This window comes from Myotis daubentonii, chromosome 1, assembly GCF_963259705.1.
Source record: "Myotis daubentonii chromosome 1, mMyoDau2.1, whole genome shotgun sequence".
Classification (NCBI taxonomy): Eukaryota; Metazoa; Chordata; class Mammalia; order Chiroptera; family Vespertilionidae; genus Myotis; species Myotis daubentonii.
Window position 1 is genome coordinate 116,292,721 of NC_081840.1, and position 17,631 is coordinate 116,310,351.

At 38.1% G+C, this 17,631-nt stretch overlaps 1 protein-coding gene across 1 annotated transcript; it reads right to left on the reverse strand.

Annotated features, from left to right (window-relative positions):
- Positions 1-284: 284 nt before the first annotated feature.
- On the reverse strand, positions 285-3,328 carry LOC132213021 (UAP56-interacting factor-like). Its single transcript, XM_059658989.1, has one exon. It carries the CDS (start codon positions 3,257-3,259, stop codon positions 2,390-2,392), a length of 870 nt encoding a protein of 289 aa, XP_059514972.1. The 5' UTR covers positions 3,260-3,328; the 3' UTR covers positions 285-2,389.
- Positions 3,329-17,631: the final 14,303 nt, after the last annotated feature.

The following is a 17,631-nucleotide window of genomic DNA, read 5'->3' on the forward strand; positions in this document are numbered from 1 at the left end:
GGTGAGAGTTCTGGGTGGGAACGCAATGCGGAAGCAAAGGATTTTCATTAACTACCAGCGGCTCACCTCGATAACAGCAATCGGTACCCCGCCTTGGTCTGGCACCCCTGCTCACCTGCTCCACCATCCCGTCGTGTCCAACGCCTGCCATGTTCTGCACACGCCCCCTGGTGGTCAGTGCATGTCACAGCGACCAGTTGTTTGGTTGTTCCGCTTCTTCCGCAGTTTGTTCTATTTGCATGTTAGTCTTTTTTTTTTTTTTTTAACACATTAGCACTGAAGAATTTTAATTTAGTTATAACAAAAGCAAAATTTTATATTTAAAAAGAAAATGAAATTACAGATGCACGAAGAACAAAAGTTTAATATACCAACAATACTGTGTTGTGGTTTGATGTACTATGTCAATACTTGGGGCAATTTTTAAGGTTTTCCCAAAAAATGCATTAATAATAATAACTCTGTACAATATTTAAAATAACAAGAAAATGAAAACATCTTTATTCCATATTTTCACAAACTGTTCTAAAGACAGCAAACTGCTCAGTTGTTTATCCTTGGCTTTAAAATATACTGGTAATTCTAAACCAGTCTAAAATGTATTGTTAATGAATAAAACCTAAACATTTATACTTGCAAAAATGTTTTGCAATGAGTGAAGCATTGGCCTAAGGAGAGACTAAAATTTATTTTCAAATTGTGTAACTGGCTTCCAATAATCCCTTATCAGTAGACTTACTGGCAAAATACCAGATATTAAGGATCAGATTTAATTCTTTGGTAGAAGCATGAAACTGTTTCTGAGAGCTTTTCATGGCTAGCATAAACCAAGTAACCCAAGGAGCATGGGAGACAATAATGAAGTCTAGTATACAATGCAAGCCATAACTTAATGTTTTGTTTTTAAACAGGGAAAATCAACACTAACAATACACTCTAGGGAAGGAATCTAAAACCTACTTAGAAGCTTTAATATTATATCAAACCAAAAGATTTAGCTTTAAAATGACTAAATTTATAACTGGATATTTTGTTGCATTTTGGCTTTATACTGTAACTTGTAGTATACAACCATCTGAGGACTCTTAGCACTAGCTTGGCACAACTGACTAACTCCTCCTATCCCTCCCTCCAGAGTGTGAAGGGAAATAATATTCTTCTCACCATAAATGCCTCAATTTTTTACAAGTCAGAGTGAAAGGTATAAAAACAAGGTTACAACATAACTATATTATCATTTTGCATTTTTTTCTTTGTGACAAATACAAGTATATTTTTGTTTTGGGGGCTGTATACTGTTTAATTTAGCAAGTTTAAAGCCTATAAAATTTAACTTTTCGAATAAGAAGAGTATAGGACTTTATAGCTTTTAATTTAATCATCAAAATATCTAAGGGACTCAATCCACTTTAATAATTATAATTTTTCTAAATATCACTTGAAAAATTCTTTGTGAACACTAGACTCAAGACTACACTAAATCCAAACAGTATACCTATGACCTGGGTTTTAAAGTTTTTCACCTCAGTAACCTGCCTTCAACCTGCTACTTCCTCTCATGCTTTCTTCATTTACTTACAAAAATTGTCAGATTTTTACATTGGACTTTCTCCTCCAAGGCCCTATTGGGCATATTTGTAAACATGCATTTATTGCCTTCAAAGAGCAACATTTTAAACTGAGACTTATGCTAGAGTCACCTTTCTTGTTAAAATTTCAACTTTAAAGATTTATAACTCTGGAGCATTAGCCTAACACTATCTGAAAAATGAACCAAGTTCCAGATCTTCCCATAAATCTTAAAACCCAAAAGTAGAATTCTAAGTTTTTAAATATCTCTAATGAAGGAAGTCAACTACACTTATTACATCAACACTATTAAAGGATAAGGGACAGCAACAAAAGGACCTACTCATATTTCTGAAGACCAAGATTTACCATGGCAAAGTACAAAAAGTGGACAAAGGAGATGAGATCCTAAATACCACTATCATAAAAATAATTTTTGTCTTTCTGTCTTTCTGCTGTATGAGGAACCAAAAAGTCAACTAGAGAATTGTTCCATCTGGCTCAACCAAGAAATCTGTAACAACAGGTAGGCATATTCCCTGTTATTCTTTCAGGGCATTATTTATACATGTTAAAAAAAAAAAAACACTCCAAAAATAAAAAGAGTATTTAGCCTTGTGAATATTTTGAAATAAAGTTTCTTGAATTTCTGTGATAAACTCTTCAAGCAATTCAACTTTTTTAACAGAGTCATCACTCAAAAGTCCCTTTAACATGGGTTCTATCCCACGGTTACAAAGCGGCTTCCTCCTTTGTTGAATGTGAGAGTGGCTCTTTGTTCCTTCAGGATTCCAAATCGCTCATTCAAAGTCATCCCTGTCTATTTTCCCACACTATTTATATCAAATTGCAGGGGAGCACCTTTAGGGACTTTCTTTACATCAGATTGCTCCCGTTTTGCCAAGAATGAAGGTACAGCAGTACGAGTTAATCGTGGTTTCTGAGTTACTGGGCACTGCACTGCTCCAGGGTTATCAATGGATACAGTTAAAATTCCTCCATTTGTGGTGGAAGTCCGCCATTGACGAGTTCTCTTTGCTACTACATCATCTAGCAGTTGTTCTGTGTTCAACTGGGCCTGAACCTTCAGGCCTCTTCTGAAAAGAAAAGTTGCCTGACGAGTGTCTTTCTGATGACTTAATTTATTTCCACTCCTTGTATAATTGGTTGGGATGTTATTTTTTCTATTTAGCTGGTTAGGTCTCTTAAGAACTGCAACTGGTTTTCTCTGCACTGCATTTTGTCTCAGAAGGTTTGCCTTCCTTTTTAATGCTGGAAAATATCTCTCTATATTCTTGTCACTTAGAGGCGGTCGATTCATAGGACTAATTCCTTTTCGAATTCCAGTTGTTTTCCTAGCTGCAAGGCCAGTGATAACTCCATAAGGACGTCTCTTCCCAGGCATCATTCTTCCTCTACGGCTCAGATTATTCTTACCAAAACCAGAATTCTGTTGGATTCCCCATTGTACTCTCATCCTGAATTGTCGGGCACCACTTTGCTGGAGTCTTCTATTTAGTCGTGGAAAATTCTGCTTCTTTCCTTCCTTTCGATTCAATTTGATGATATCGTCCAGAGACATTTCAATTTTGTCGAGGTTTTCATTACTGCGGGGTTTCGGCGGCGGCAGCGACGGGATCGCCGTGGCTCCCACTAGCCGGGTACCAAACCGGTTCATGGCTGGAGGCATCGGGCGGATTCAGTCAGTCGACAAGGCCAGAGACCGAGGCCTGCCACCTCCCACTTACGCTCACAGACCAGCTGCCGTTAGTCTTTTATTATATAGGATTCCCATGTTATGACTATATACTATAGAATTTGTATTCTATTTAATAATAATAATTGACTTCCTGTTTTCTCTATAAATTTATTCAATTTCAAACATTGCTATTACATATTATTTCCTATGTAATTAAATACTGTGATTGGACACATGGATATTATTTTATGTCATTAAGTATGTGCTGCTCAAGGAGACCATTATTAGAAAATGGAAGGAGAAAATGGTAGGAAGGGCAACATAGAATCATTATTCTTTAAATTAATATTTTAATTTATTGATTATCATCAAGGAAAAAAATCATGTTGCTGATAATACTACATAACTGATTTTTCTGTTTTTTTAGGTCCAAGCTTGTTCATTTATCTCAATCATAATGGAAAATAGTACTTGCTTTCCTCCACCCCTCTTTGTATACAACCTCCATCCTAATACAACAGAGGTTTTTGAGGACACTATTCATTTTCTTCCTTAGGACAGTCTTCTGGAGCCCTTCTGATGTCTGTATATAATTTGGACTAATTTTATCCCAGTCTGTAGCATGTCTGTCACCATAGGTTTTTATTTGATTTCTAATCTTAGTCATTCTCAGACCCCTTACCCTCCTGTTTTGTAATCCTTTTACTTGTTTTTCTAAATACAAATACATAGTCTTCAAATTAAGGATGATTCAACTTACAACTTTTTTTTTTTACTTTATCACAGTGCAAAAGTGATACACGTTCAGTAGAAACAGTACTTCAAATTTTGAATTTTGTTTATCTCCTGGGCTAGGAATATGTGGGCATGGTACTCGCTTGAGATGTTGGGCAGTGGCAGGAGGAGCAGCTCCCAGTCAGCCTCGAAATCATGAGGGCAAACAACCAACACTCTGCAGTGTCCTCTGTTGCCAGCTTTTGTTTGGATTTTGGATTCAACAAATTAGGTGAGGCGGGCATTCAATACAGGCTCTATATTAGACGGCTTTGCCCACCGTAGGCTAATGGAAGTGCTCTGAGCACGTTTAAGGTGGGCTAGGCTAAGGTATGGTGCTCAGTAGGTTAGGTGGATTAAATGCAGTTTTTACTTAGGATATTTTTGATTGACAATGGGTTTATTGGGACATAACCTCATGATAAGTCAAAGAGCATCTGAAATCATTATCTTTTCCCAAGAAGGACTATACATACTAGATATTCTGAGTCCCTGTGTGTTAAAAAAAATAGTCTTTATGTTTTATGGTTACCACTTGTAACTGGCCATTTGGCTAAATATATTAAAGTTTTATTTAAATAATTTTGACTCAATATTAAAAGAATTAATTCAAATTCTTCTAAAACCTGATGTGAGTTTCACCATTTTTTCCTTTGAAGACAATTTCATCTTCCTATTTAGGAGTTTTGCATTCACAGTGAAAATATATGAGAATTTCATTTGCTCCATAACCTTACCAAAACTTAGCATTGCTATCATAAAAAGACATTTTAGTGGGTCAATAATTACATATCGTTTTGCTTTACATTTACATTTACCTAATGACTAAGGATTTGGAGCTTCTTTTTCTATGTATCTTTGCCATGTATGTAAATTATTTGGTGAAACATGTATTCAGATCTTCTGCCCTTTTAAAAATCAGGTTGGCTGTTAGGTTCTTATTATTGAGTTGTAATCATTCTTCATATATCTCAGTTACTATAATAAGCATCTCAAACTTAACTGGCTCATAATTGAACTCTTGATTATCGGGGGTTTTTTGTTAGTTTTTTTTTTGTTTGTTTGTTTTTTTTTTACCAAACATGTTCATCTTCTAATTCTTTTTATCTCACTCAATAAATAATCCAATTAACCACAACTATTTAAACATTTTTGTTCCTAATATTTTTCTTATCTAACATCTAATTGTTCTCCAATATTTTCAAGAAAAATAATCTTTTTTTTTCCATCACTGAATCTAACCTAGTCCAAGCCCAAATCATTTTTAAATTACCATACTACAATTGTCTTCAAACTGGTGTTTCTTCTTCATCTTCCTTCTCTACAGAAACCACATTGTTTTTTTTTGTCTTTTTTTTAAGTTACACATTGTCCTTGTTGTTACCCCTCTGGAAAGAGTGCTTACTTAAATGAGAGTAAACCCCAAATCAATACCATCACCCAAATAATCACTCTTAGAATTATACATATACCAGTGCTAATTCAAACTTTGTGATGCATACAAATTACTGGGAAAGATTGTTAAACCATAGATTCCTGGGAACAGCCCCAGATTCTAATTCAGTAGGTCTTGAGTGGGGACCAAGAATAAGCTCTCATACAATGCTGGTACCAACATGCATGCACCATATACCTGTATCTACATAATATGTCTTTTCAAACTCTGTAGATGCACCTATACTTAAGCCATATGAGCCTTCATTCTCAGGGCCAGCCTGACAGGTTGAGCTGGGCTGAGGTAGGGAGGTGGGAATTGAGAAAAGAAAGAAAGACAGGAAAGTAGGATCGGGAGGACTGCAGTTCATTGGAGGAACTGCAGCAAGTTTATTAACCACACAATGCTATTTATACACAAGACACTGAATAGGAGGTCTGTCAAGAGGAATGTATTCTTTGTTCCTCTTAATCTCTAAGGGAGTGACAGAGCAGAAGGACAAGTTCTCGGTACAGCAAATCTCAGTAAATAGTTACAGATTTCTTGGTAAGCAATGAAAGGCTGTTCTCATTCTACAAAGGTTGCTCTCATTCTACTGATAATCGCCATCAAAACAAGTCTGGGAAAACTGTGTGGGTGAGGGTCCCAGCCTTGCTAGCCCCTTCAGGTGCAAGGACCTTGTCAGCTTATACCCGGTCTCCAACACTTTTCTATATATATTTCTTGGATGTGGCAACATTATTTCAACCTCAGGACTTTTTCCTCTGGTTTTTTACTCTTTACATCTGCTCATACATCTCTAGGCTACTTCTTTTCCACTCTTCAGATTTCAATCATAGGTCATCTCCTTGAAAGGCACACATCCATTCCTCAATTTAGGAATTCATTATTGAATTATCCTGCATTTATTTTCTTATTAACATTTATTACTACCTGAAATTATCTTATTTAGTAATTTATATGTTAATTTATATCTGGCCCACCCTCCCCTCAAACTAGAAAATAATGCCATTAGGACAGGCATTTGCCCTGTTCAATGATGTATCCTTCATACATTATTTCTATATGCTCATAAACATTTCCTGAGCAAGTGAGTAAATGAGAAACGTTAGGGTGCCTGAGGAATGATAGAAGGAGGCAATTTCAATAAGCTAGACAGAGATTATTTCATGTAAGGCTTTGTGTAAAATACTAAGACTCATCTAATAGAATGTGATGAGGAAAAATGTCACTTAAGGACCTATCTCCACTTCTTCTCCTGGATCTTGGCTTTGTCTTTCTCTTGGCGTTGATTATCATCTGTCATTTAGCAGTTTGCATAAGCTCAATAAGCACTAACTATTTGGAAAAGATCCAGAAGCACTTTAGTGAAGAAAAGAGGTTTGAGAAATACCTTTCAGTATTTCCCACAATGAGTACAAGAGGCACACTTTGTAATAGCTCCCGTTCTAAACACAGAAGAGTTATGCAGTTTGCAACCACAAGCCACTCACCTATGCTGCTCTGTAAAAAAAAGTACTTCTAAATCCTAGAGCTATAGCCTTACAATATGTACCTCAACCTTTCTGAGAGTCTAATGTTTTGGAATGGCTTAGTACCGTGAAGCAAAATGGAAGTCATATTATCTTCAAATCCCTAGAATAGCCAAAGGTATCCTAAATATGAAGTCTTGTGATACCATAAGGCTATGAATTTTCCCTTGATTAGCATTATCTCATTTTGACGATTGAAAATATTTTTTAGGAAATTATAATTACAAAGAAATGTTGACACCTAACATTTAGAATTTCAACAATAAGCACATTGTTTTAAGAAAAAATGCAATAGGAGTCATCATTACTTTTTTTTTAATTAAATCTTTATTGTTCAGATTATTACATTTGTTCCTCTTTTTTCCCCCCATAACTCCCCTCCTCCCAGTTCCCACCCCACCTTCCGACCTCACTCCCCACCCACTGTCCTCATCCATAGGTGCACGATTTTTGTCCAGTCTCTTCCCGCATCTCCCACACCCCTCCCCCCCCCCCAAGAATAGTCAGTCCACTCCCTTTCTATGCCCCTGATTCTATTATAATCACCAGTTTAGAATGAATCCAATTGAAGATAGGACATTTAACTGGATAACATTTATGTTGTAATTTTGCATTAATTTGACAAGAATTATTTTTACTGCCCTAACTGGTTTGGCTCAGTGGATAGAGCGTCTGCCTGCGGACTGAAGGGTCCCGGGTTCATTCCGGGCAAGGGCATGTGCCTTGGTTGCGGGCACATCCCCAGTGAGGGGTGTGCAGGAGGTAGCTGATTGATGTTTCTTTCTCATCGATGTTTCTGGCTCTCTACCCCTCTCCCTTCCTCTCTGTAAAAAAAAAAAAAAAAAAAAAATCAATAAAATATATTTTTTTAAAAAAAGAATTCTTTTTACTTGTTTTCCATAGTCTCAAATACTAAAGAAAATATCACTTATATTCCTGACTGAATGACTGCCATGTTTCCAGCTTATAACAAATGTAGGATGTCAGTACATATAGTAAAGTAATTGGGCTGCTGTTTGTTTGTTTTTAAGAGAAAAAGTGTTTATTAGAGCAAGACAAACCAAATATTGCAATGGAAATATTTTTGTTGCTGTTAAAATTTCTGGGAAACATCCAGCCAGTAATTTCCCTAGTTTTGTTAAATAAAGCAACAAGGACCATGGATAAATTTAAAATTTTATATCTCAGAGAAGTAATTTAGAGCAGGATATATAGTCAAAGGCTCAAGTCTTGAGATCATTATCACTCTCACTCTCATGCTATTAATTTGAAAATTTTATACTTATAATTTATTTCTCTTATTCTCTTAATCTACAGGCTAATAAAAATGATCCTCTAATAACAGATTTTAATAAGAATTTATTTGAAAATAAAGGTACATATTAATGAGAAGACAATGTTAAATCTCTAGAACTAAACTTTATAAAAATAATTTGCAATTGCATTTTCTGATGTTGACCTGTCAGACTTAGCAATCAAATAGGGACCACATATTCAATGCTTGACTTCAATCTTAGGAGTGAAGAAAATGTTTCTACTCTTAGTTCTATTTATTAAAGTCAAGCTTTAAAATGCCAGCTTTCTGTAATTTCTCAGGAGAGTAAATAATGAATTGCAGACCAAGTATATTAAAGCTTTCAAAATTCAATAAACAGCTTTGATGTTTTTCTGGCCTCTTAGGAAGCATTATGGCCCTTTTATATCAGTATTAACAGACTAATATGTACATACTCCTCTACTCAAATTCTATGAAAGTTTTATTTCTCCCCCATAAACTTTCAGACCACATTGGGAAGCTCATCAGATAGAATATTCAACCACTCCTATTTTGCAAACATGAAAACCCATCTGCACAATTTTTCACTAGTAAAAGAGCACACTGGGTTTAAAATCTATCTCCTGTTTTCAAAAATCCAAACTTTATTTCTATGGTAACTGGACTCTATAGCCTGCAGGAAATGTTAATACAGCCTTTAAAGTTAGTGGTTGGTGGCTGACTTCCATTTACTTTCTGAATGGAAATAGATGTCATAATGGTTAGGACCAAGGAAAGGTCTGACAATGCTTCGTAGAAAAAAACTTACCTTATTTCAGTTGATCCAGTTTCTTCAGGAAAAGATGCTGAAGGCAACCAGATAGTGAGAATGAAACGACCAGTTCATTTTAACTCCAAGGTGTAAGACCAATTCTATGAAAAAGCTGTAATACAAAGTAAAAGGGCATTTGGTTTTTTGGCTCCTAGAGCTATTGAGGCATTACATATAAAACAGTTATGATTTAAAACCTTTAGCTTTTTATGATTTAAACCTTTAACTTTTTATATTTTAAAATACTCCTTTAAATACACATTTTCATAGAAAAGTTCTTACATAGTATATTTTAATGCTTTAGCCATAAACTTATACAAATAGCCTATTTAAGACTTGAAATGAGATCTCGTAAGGTAAATCGGGAATAATTTAACCACTGTTCCTACAGGTTAGTCCTAGGAGGCTAGTATTTATCCTTCCTCTTATATGCGTTAAGATCTGTTTTAAGAATTATTACCTCATGACACTAGTTGTGGGTTTTAAGAAATCAGATCAAATAACCTCATGTTATATCCTCTGAAGCAAGATTGGAAAAAATCAAAATATGAGTAACCTATAAGTAAAAAGTCTCAGACCTTTGTTAAAAACTCATGGCATTAATATAATTGAAGTGTCTGCTCAAGTGCTGTCTCTTTAGGAGTCCCCTGATCACCATATCTTAACCAGCAGTTCATTTAACACTCCCTCCTGATTTTGTTTTGTTTCTCTTCACTGTGCTTATTCCTTCCTATTAGTACATTAATTATATACATATAAAATGAATAGATACTTTTTAATTAATTTAACTTTTAAAAATTAATTGCTTATGTAAATAATAAAAGGGGACAGTGCTAAATGCTAGATTAGATTAGGAAAGACTTGAGCCTTGCCTGGTATGGCTCAGTTGGTTGACTGTCGTCCCATGCATGAAAAGTTGCCAGTTCAATTCCTTTACGGGGACATGCAGTAGGTAGCTGATCAACGTTTCCCTCTCACATCAATATTTCTGTCTCTCTCTCCCTCTCTGTTCTTCCTTTTCTAAAAATCAACCTGTAAGATATAATTCGTGGTTCATAATTAGACATTGGTTTCAACAAACTATTAAAATATTAAGACAGATTTTCAAGAAGAAATAAAAATTATTACTTAATAAAAGCAGTTTACAAAAGAGCATATACTATATTATCTCATTTTGGTAATAAAAAATCAATATATGTACATAGTAAAAGAGAAGGAAATATTTATAATAAGGTATTCAGAATGGTAATCATCTTCAATAATAAAGCATGATGTTTTAATTTTCTCATTTTACATGTATTTTTTTTGTTATAATACACATGCACACAAGCTTATCCTATATAATGAAAGGCTAATATGCAAATTGTCGCCACGGCCGGGAATATGACCAAGAGTTAGATGTGCACTGACCACCAAGGAGTCGTGTGGAACATGGAGGGCATCGGTGACACGGTGCTGGCAGCAGGCAGCAGTGAAGGCGCTGCTGGTCCCGATGGGCCCTGACGAGAGTGGGACCGGAAAAGCAAAAGGAAAAAAGAATACAAAAATATGAAGATAGTGCAAGGAGCCCCTGGGACAACTTCAAGCATACCAGCATCCGAATTATGGGGGTACCAGAAGAAGATATTGAAAACCTATTTGAAGAAATAATGACAGAAAACTTCCCCTACTTGGTGAGAGAAATAGACATACAAGTCCAGGAAGCACAGAGAACCCCCACAAAAAAGGAATCCAAAGAGGACCACACCAAGACACATCATAATTAAAATGCCAAGGGCAGCCAAAACCGGTTTGGCTCAGTGGATAGAGCGTCGGCCTGCGGACTGAAAGGTCCCAGGTTTGATTCCGGTCAAGGGCATGTACCTGGGTTGCGGGCACATCTTCAGTAGGAGATGTGCAGGAGGCAGCTGATCTATGTTTCTCTCTCATCGATGTTTCTAACTCTCTATCTCTCTCCCTTCCTCTCTGTAAAAAATCAATAAAATATATTAAAAAAAATAAATAAAATGCCAAGGGCAAAAGACAAAGAGAGAATCTTAAAAGCATCAAGAGAAAAACAGTTAGTTACCTACAATGGAGTACCCATATGATTGTCAGCTGATTTCTCGACAGCCAGGAGTGGCAAGAAATATTCAAAGTGGTGAATACAAGAACCTACAACCAAGATTACTCTACCCAGCAAAGCTATCATTTAGAATTAAAGGTCAGATAAATAGCTTCACAGATAAGAAAAAGCTAAAGGAGTTCATCACCACCAAACCAGTATTATATGAAATGCTGAAGGGTATTCTTTAAGAAGAGGAAGAAGAAAAAAAGGTAAAGATAAAAAGATAAAAAATACATATTTATCAACAAGTGAATCTAAAAATCAAGTGAATAAAAAATCTGATGAACAGAATAAACTGGTGAATTTAATAGAATCAGAGGCATAGAAAGAGACTGGACTGACAATTCTCAGGGGGAAAGAGGTGTGGGGAGTGTGGGAAGAGATTGGACAAAAATCTTACACCTATAGATGAGGACTGTAGGGGTGGTAAGGGCATGGGATCGGGTGGGAACTTGGTGGAGGGGAGCTATGGGGGCGGGGAAGAGGAACAATTGTAATAATCTGAACAATAAGGATTTATTAAAATTAAAAAAATTAAAAAGTTATAACTAGTAAGTTGAATCACAGAATACAAGGATAATATACCACATCTTATTTCATTTCCATATATTATCAACAAACAATTGAAATGTAAAACAATTTTTTATTATCCTCAAGAAAAATGAAACATTTAGGGATAATTTTAACAAAATATGTGCAAAATCTTTATGCTGAATCTATAAGCTATCTATATGTATATATATAAGGCTAATATTCTAGGTGTCTGTCCAACTGGTAGCTATGATATGCACTGACCACCTGAGGACAGACACTCAACGCAGGAGCTGCTGAGCTGCAGTGACTTGGCAGCAGCAGTTCTCAGGTGACACACCCCAAAACCAGAGAGGAGGGAGCCCGATTCCTTGTGGGGCCATGCGATTCCACCTTTGGCCATGGGTTATGTTGTTGCTGGGGCACTGTCAGCGCCAGGTCTGGTTTAGTGAACACTTGCATTTGAGTTCCACACCCTGTATTCCAGCAACTTTGCAGAGTCGCTGTAATACACTCCAGAACCCCTTCGGGGATGTTGGAGAGCCAGTTTCGGCTGAAGGACTCCACTTGCCAGAGAGACCCCGTTCACTCCGCAGATGCCCTTCGAGCCACAGCGCCACGCAAGGTGTGGCCGGTTGGGGAGGGACTGTGGAAGGTTGGCTCCAGGGCATTTCCGGCCCATCTTGCCCAGTCCTGCCCCATTGGCCACCTTCTAATTAAGATTCTTTCAATGTGCATGAATCCAGAAAGTGTATTGATAAAAGGAATTAATGAAGATCTAAAAACATAAATATTAGTAATAAAAAGTCAACAAATTAATGACATACACAAAACATCTTCCGAGAAGTAAGTATGCATACTTGAGCAGAAAATTAGTAGAACAGATATTGTTATGAATTATAAAATTATTGTTAGTGAAATGATAAAAAATAAACATTACATGCTATAATGCTTTGATATGAAAATCTAGAAAAATTATAGTGATAGAGAGAAGCTTGGTAGTTGCTAGGGTCCAGGCCATTGGGAAGGAGATTGAATGAAAATAACATGAGGCAACTTTTTAGGGTAATAGAAAATTTTGGTATGATTGTGGTGATGGTTATGTGACTAAACAAATTTGTCTAAAACATCAAATTATATACATAAAATTGGTTAACTGTATTATGTATAAGTCATGCCTCAATAAAGCTAATCTTGCCCTAAACCCCCAATTTGTTAGGTTTCTGTACCATTATATTGTAAAAGCATGTATGGACCTGGAGAGTATTCTGCTAAGTGAAATAAGTCAGAGAAAGACAAATGCTATATGATTTCACTTACCTGTGGAGTCTAAAGATCAAAATAAACATACAAAATAGAAATAACTTATACATACAGAGACTGATGTTGTCAGAGGGGAGGAGGTTTGGGAGGCTGGGTTAAAAGTTGAAAGGTTCGGAGTGAGCTGGGGTCGCAAACCTATGACATGAGGCCATAATTTATCACAAGAGATTTTATCCCAGGAACCTGGGTGCGGGTGGGCTGAGTCTAACAAAAAGGAGTCAGCAGAGACTGAATGGGGAGGCAGACTTTTATTAATCCTTGCTGGCTGCAAGGCATTCTACTGATGTCAGGGTCCAGTCTGTCCTTGGTCCCTCCCATGCTGGTTGTCTTCTGGTTATCCGAACTATGCGGTGCTCAAGGCTGAAAGCTTTCTGCAAGATATCTGCTAAGCACAATAAGTTTTCCTCTGCCCCATTTTAGTCTCTTTAACCCTTTCATTCTCGCCTTAAAGGGTATGTATAAAGGAAAAGAAGGGGATAGGGTTGCCATTTCTCTTTGCCTGCTTCTTGTGTGGGAGGGGCTGTTGTGGATGCCTACGGAGTAAATTCAGGTTATTTCCTGGGATATAGGCCTGTAGGGTCCCTTTACCTGGGTAAGAACAAATTTTCCTGCTGTCTTAACTAGGACTTGTAATCTTGTTTGTATAAACTTGGCAACTAATTTTAAAATGCAGGGCCCAAAGAGGAGGAGGAGGAAGAGGAGGAGACATAGTGTTAGGGGGGCTCAAAAGGGTAAAAGCCAGGTTCATTTGAGAAGAGCTGCATGTAGGCTGGACCATATGGACTGTTCTATGCTGTCCTGACTGATCTCCTTGAGCCATTGAGTATTCTGTAGAATGCATTGTGTTTTTTACCTCTATTTGACCTGTAGAGTTTAGATAAAAACAACAGGAGGTGTTAGCAATTAAACAAACCCTTCCCTTTTTGGCTAAAAGATAGTTTAGGGCGAGTAGAGGGACCATTTTAGGGATATAAGAGATCTGCAAGATTCAGAAGTATTATGAAGGTAAACGTATAGATGCGATCTGAAGAGAAATCCTATAAATTGCCCTGGAGCCAGAGGTCTGTAATGAGTTCAAACATATCTTGCACTGTTCGGATGGGATAGTCTGGTTCAGGTGGGGGAATGTTGTTACTAATAATTTGCAGGAATGTGGAAATCTGGGTATATAATTTATTAGCCATTCAGCTGATATGTGAGAGGGGCTATTTTTTCCCAGGAAGGCTAGTGGGAGGATAGGTTATTCTGGAGGTGAGGATTTTTTAGTTGTTTTTTTTTTTCCAGCTTTGCCCTTTGCTAGGCATTTGAAGCTTTCTGCTCTGGTGAGTTTGTACACTTGTATCTAGCCCATCACCCTTGTTCTGAGAGTCAGGGATGATGAGCCTGGGGCACAAAAGGTGGTCTTGATGGTGTTTAAGGGTGGTATTTACTGAGTACAAGTAGGGCTTGTAACCTGGTGTAGACAGACTATTTTATACATTAGTATTATTGAGGTAAAAGTTAGAATAATGAGAGTTATGACAAATAGTCTGGTGGAAGGAAAGAGACATTAGTTGAGGGGTTGTAGTTTATTATACCAACATGAGGTTTATTCTTAAATTATTTATTTTTAAGTGCCCTTGGTTTAGGGAAGATAGAATTTACTAGGTGGCTGTGGAGTGCTGTTTTATTATTTCAGTTTTATTATTCTGCTTACCTTTGCTTACTGGTTTGTGTTATTTATATAATTTTTAAAATATTCTTCCCTACTAACCTTTTATAATTTCCACAAATATTTTTATAATTTTAATTCACTTTCTTTTTTCTTTAAAAATGCATGCCCATGCCTTTTATTATTAAAATTATATAATTTTTAAACCTTAATTTTCCAATGATTATCAGAAAGTAAACAGCCAGCATTTCTTAGATTGACATATATGAATATTAATATATCTGTAACAAATCACAAGACATTATATTAACAGTTCTGAATTTAGTTTGTAGATTTTCTGTAATAAAAGCTAAAATCAGGTGAACTTAAAATTTGTTAGACTATTTAGATGTTTATTATTTAATCCAGGAATGTTCCAAAGTTTTTAAGTTGCCAAGGACTTTGGAAAATTATGCATAGGCATATGAGGCTGGAGAAAAGTCAGTGGAAGGAGGGAGTAGACCCAGTAGCCTGTTCCCAGGCCTCCAGCCGCTTGGATTTAAAACTGCCACATTTTTCTTAGAGATAACCTGCTAAGGTCTGGGTGACAATGAGTTCAGCTTTAGATAGTAGCAGGACTGTTAAGTAAGCCTTTTTAGTTTTGCAGTAAAGAAAATTGTTCTTTGGAGGAAAAAACGGGGGCGGGGGGGAGGTGGTAATTGAGAAGGCACTGAGGTCAGAGCAGTTTTCGGAGCATTAAAGGGGTGAGAATGCTGGCCTTGGGATGTAAAGGCTCAGTGAGGAGCCCCTTCGCCATGTCGTGTTATAGAGGAGTTTTGCAAGAAAACTGAAGTTGGGAACTCAGGGGTGAGAGTACCTAGTGAGCCTGAGAAAGGAGCGCATTTCTTATTTAGAGGAGGGGACAGTCATGGAGGAGATAAGGCATTTGCAGTCTAAGGGGTGATGTGGCTTTGTGGGGTGAGAGTGAAACTGAAGTAGGTGACTGTCGCTTGGGACAGCTGGGCTGTCTGAGGGGATGCCTGTACCATTCCGTTCAGGCAAGAAGAGTGGATAAGGGGTTATTTAGTAAGATGCAGGGTAGAGGTGAGGTGGCTGATGGCTGTGAGACTAATCTGTCAACCCCCATAATAGAGGCTAAGGAGGGGACAAGGGTCCCAGCGAATTCAGAGAGGGCAGTGGCCCCCATGTTAATTAAAAGGAGATAGCTTACCTGCCACCCCATCGTTACCAGAGGCTCTGTCCTGGTGATGTCAGTCTGTGGGGCCTTGCCGAGGCCTGGGCGGCTTCAGTCTTTAGTGGCCAGTCCCAGGCGGTCTGGGAGCTGCAAACCAGATCCAGAGGGTGGCCTTGATGAGGTCCAACCTGGAGGGGCCAGACTAAGTCTGGTTTCCAGTGGCCTTCCCTTCTGCACCTTGGGCAGGGCTGAGGTAGGGGTCTCGGGTTAGGGCAGGACCTGGCCCAGTGTCCTCTTTTGTTGCACTTGAAGCATGGGCCTGGAGGAGTCTTAGCCCCTGACTTACCCTTGGTCGGAGGACCAGCACTTCTCTTGGGGTTCATGAGAGTGCTGGCTAGGAGCTGCATCTGGGCTTCAGCCTTGGCCTGATCTTGCCTTTGTTTTTGGATTTGGGTCTCCTTTTCTCTATTATTAAAGACCTTAAAGGTTATGTTTAAAATGTCTCTTTGTGGGGGGGGGTTGTCCCTTCTGGGCTTGTAGGGTCAAGATTGCTGTATTTTTTTATGGTCTGTGCAAAGTGAGAGAGGAAGATTGCCGAATTTTCACGTATTTCCTGGGTGACCTCTGTATAATTAACTGCTTTGTGGACTGCATTTTTCAGTCCTTCTAGCAGGCAGAGAACCACGTGGTCTCAAGACCTGTGACCTGCCTAGCCTTCCTGATAGTTCCACTGTGGGTCCCTGTTAGGGACAGCATCCATTCCGACTGGGAGGGCAGGGGCCTGTCAGCAGAAGGTATGCAAGTGGCCTTGGACATGAAGCCACATTGGTGCCAACAATCTCCCAAAGGGGGGCACTTTAAGGCTAGTGTCAGAGTGGGGGGAGGAAGAGAGCTGAAAACTGCCCCAGACGGGGTGTGAGATGGGGTGGTGGCGGTGGGATCTGCTGGGTAGGGTAGTGGGCTTTAGGCTGCTGAGATGGAGGAGCCATAGGCTGAGGAACCCAGGAATGGTTGGTGAGATAAAAAGTGGTGAAGGAGGAGGAGGATTTGAGATCCTGGGGTCTTAGAGTGAAGAAGAAAAAACCTGTGAGGGAGAGCAGCTGTTACAGAGAGAAGGATGTGTCCTTGAGTGTAAAAAAACCTGGATATACAGGACCTCAGACCAGTTGCCCTGCCTGCAGCAGAATTGTCAAGGTCACTTAAGATTTGGGAATCGAAAGTGCCATTTTACTTTATACTGAGGCCAGACAGTATTGCAATAAAAAACAAGTCACGTAGGGTGTAAGTCCTGCACAAGGGTGTGGTGCAGGGAAAGGCTGAAGGCAAGTTTCCCCATGGTGATGGGCTAGGGCACGGGTGAGCAACCTTTTTGTGAGTGCGTGCCAAAACCAGCAAAATCTCTGACTCAAAATTCTTCTGCGTGCCAACCCTAATTTTTTGAGAACATGTTACGTCTACTTGATATCTCTTAAGGTGTACGTATGTGAAGAACCTTGAAGAAATAATAAATTCATTCGAGCGACAAAAACACAGTATATGATGATTAAAAATACATTTATTTTTTAATGTATACATGTACACTGATAGTCCGACAGAAAACTTTATGACTCCGTTTGATATTACCAGTGGGACTTTTGCTGTTGCATCACTGATGACAGAGATTTTACATCAGGTTTATATTTTGTGACCTTCAGAGATATGCACGAGCTACTACTTTCATCCGTCAGGCTACTCCTATTTCGAGACTTA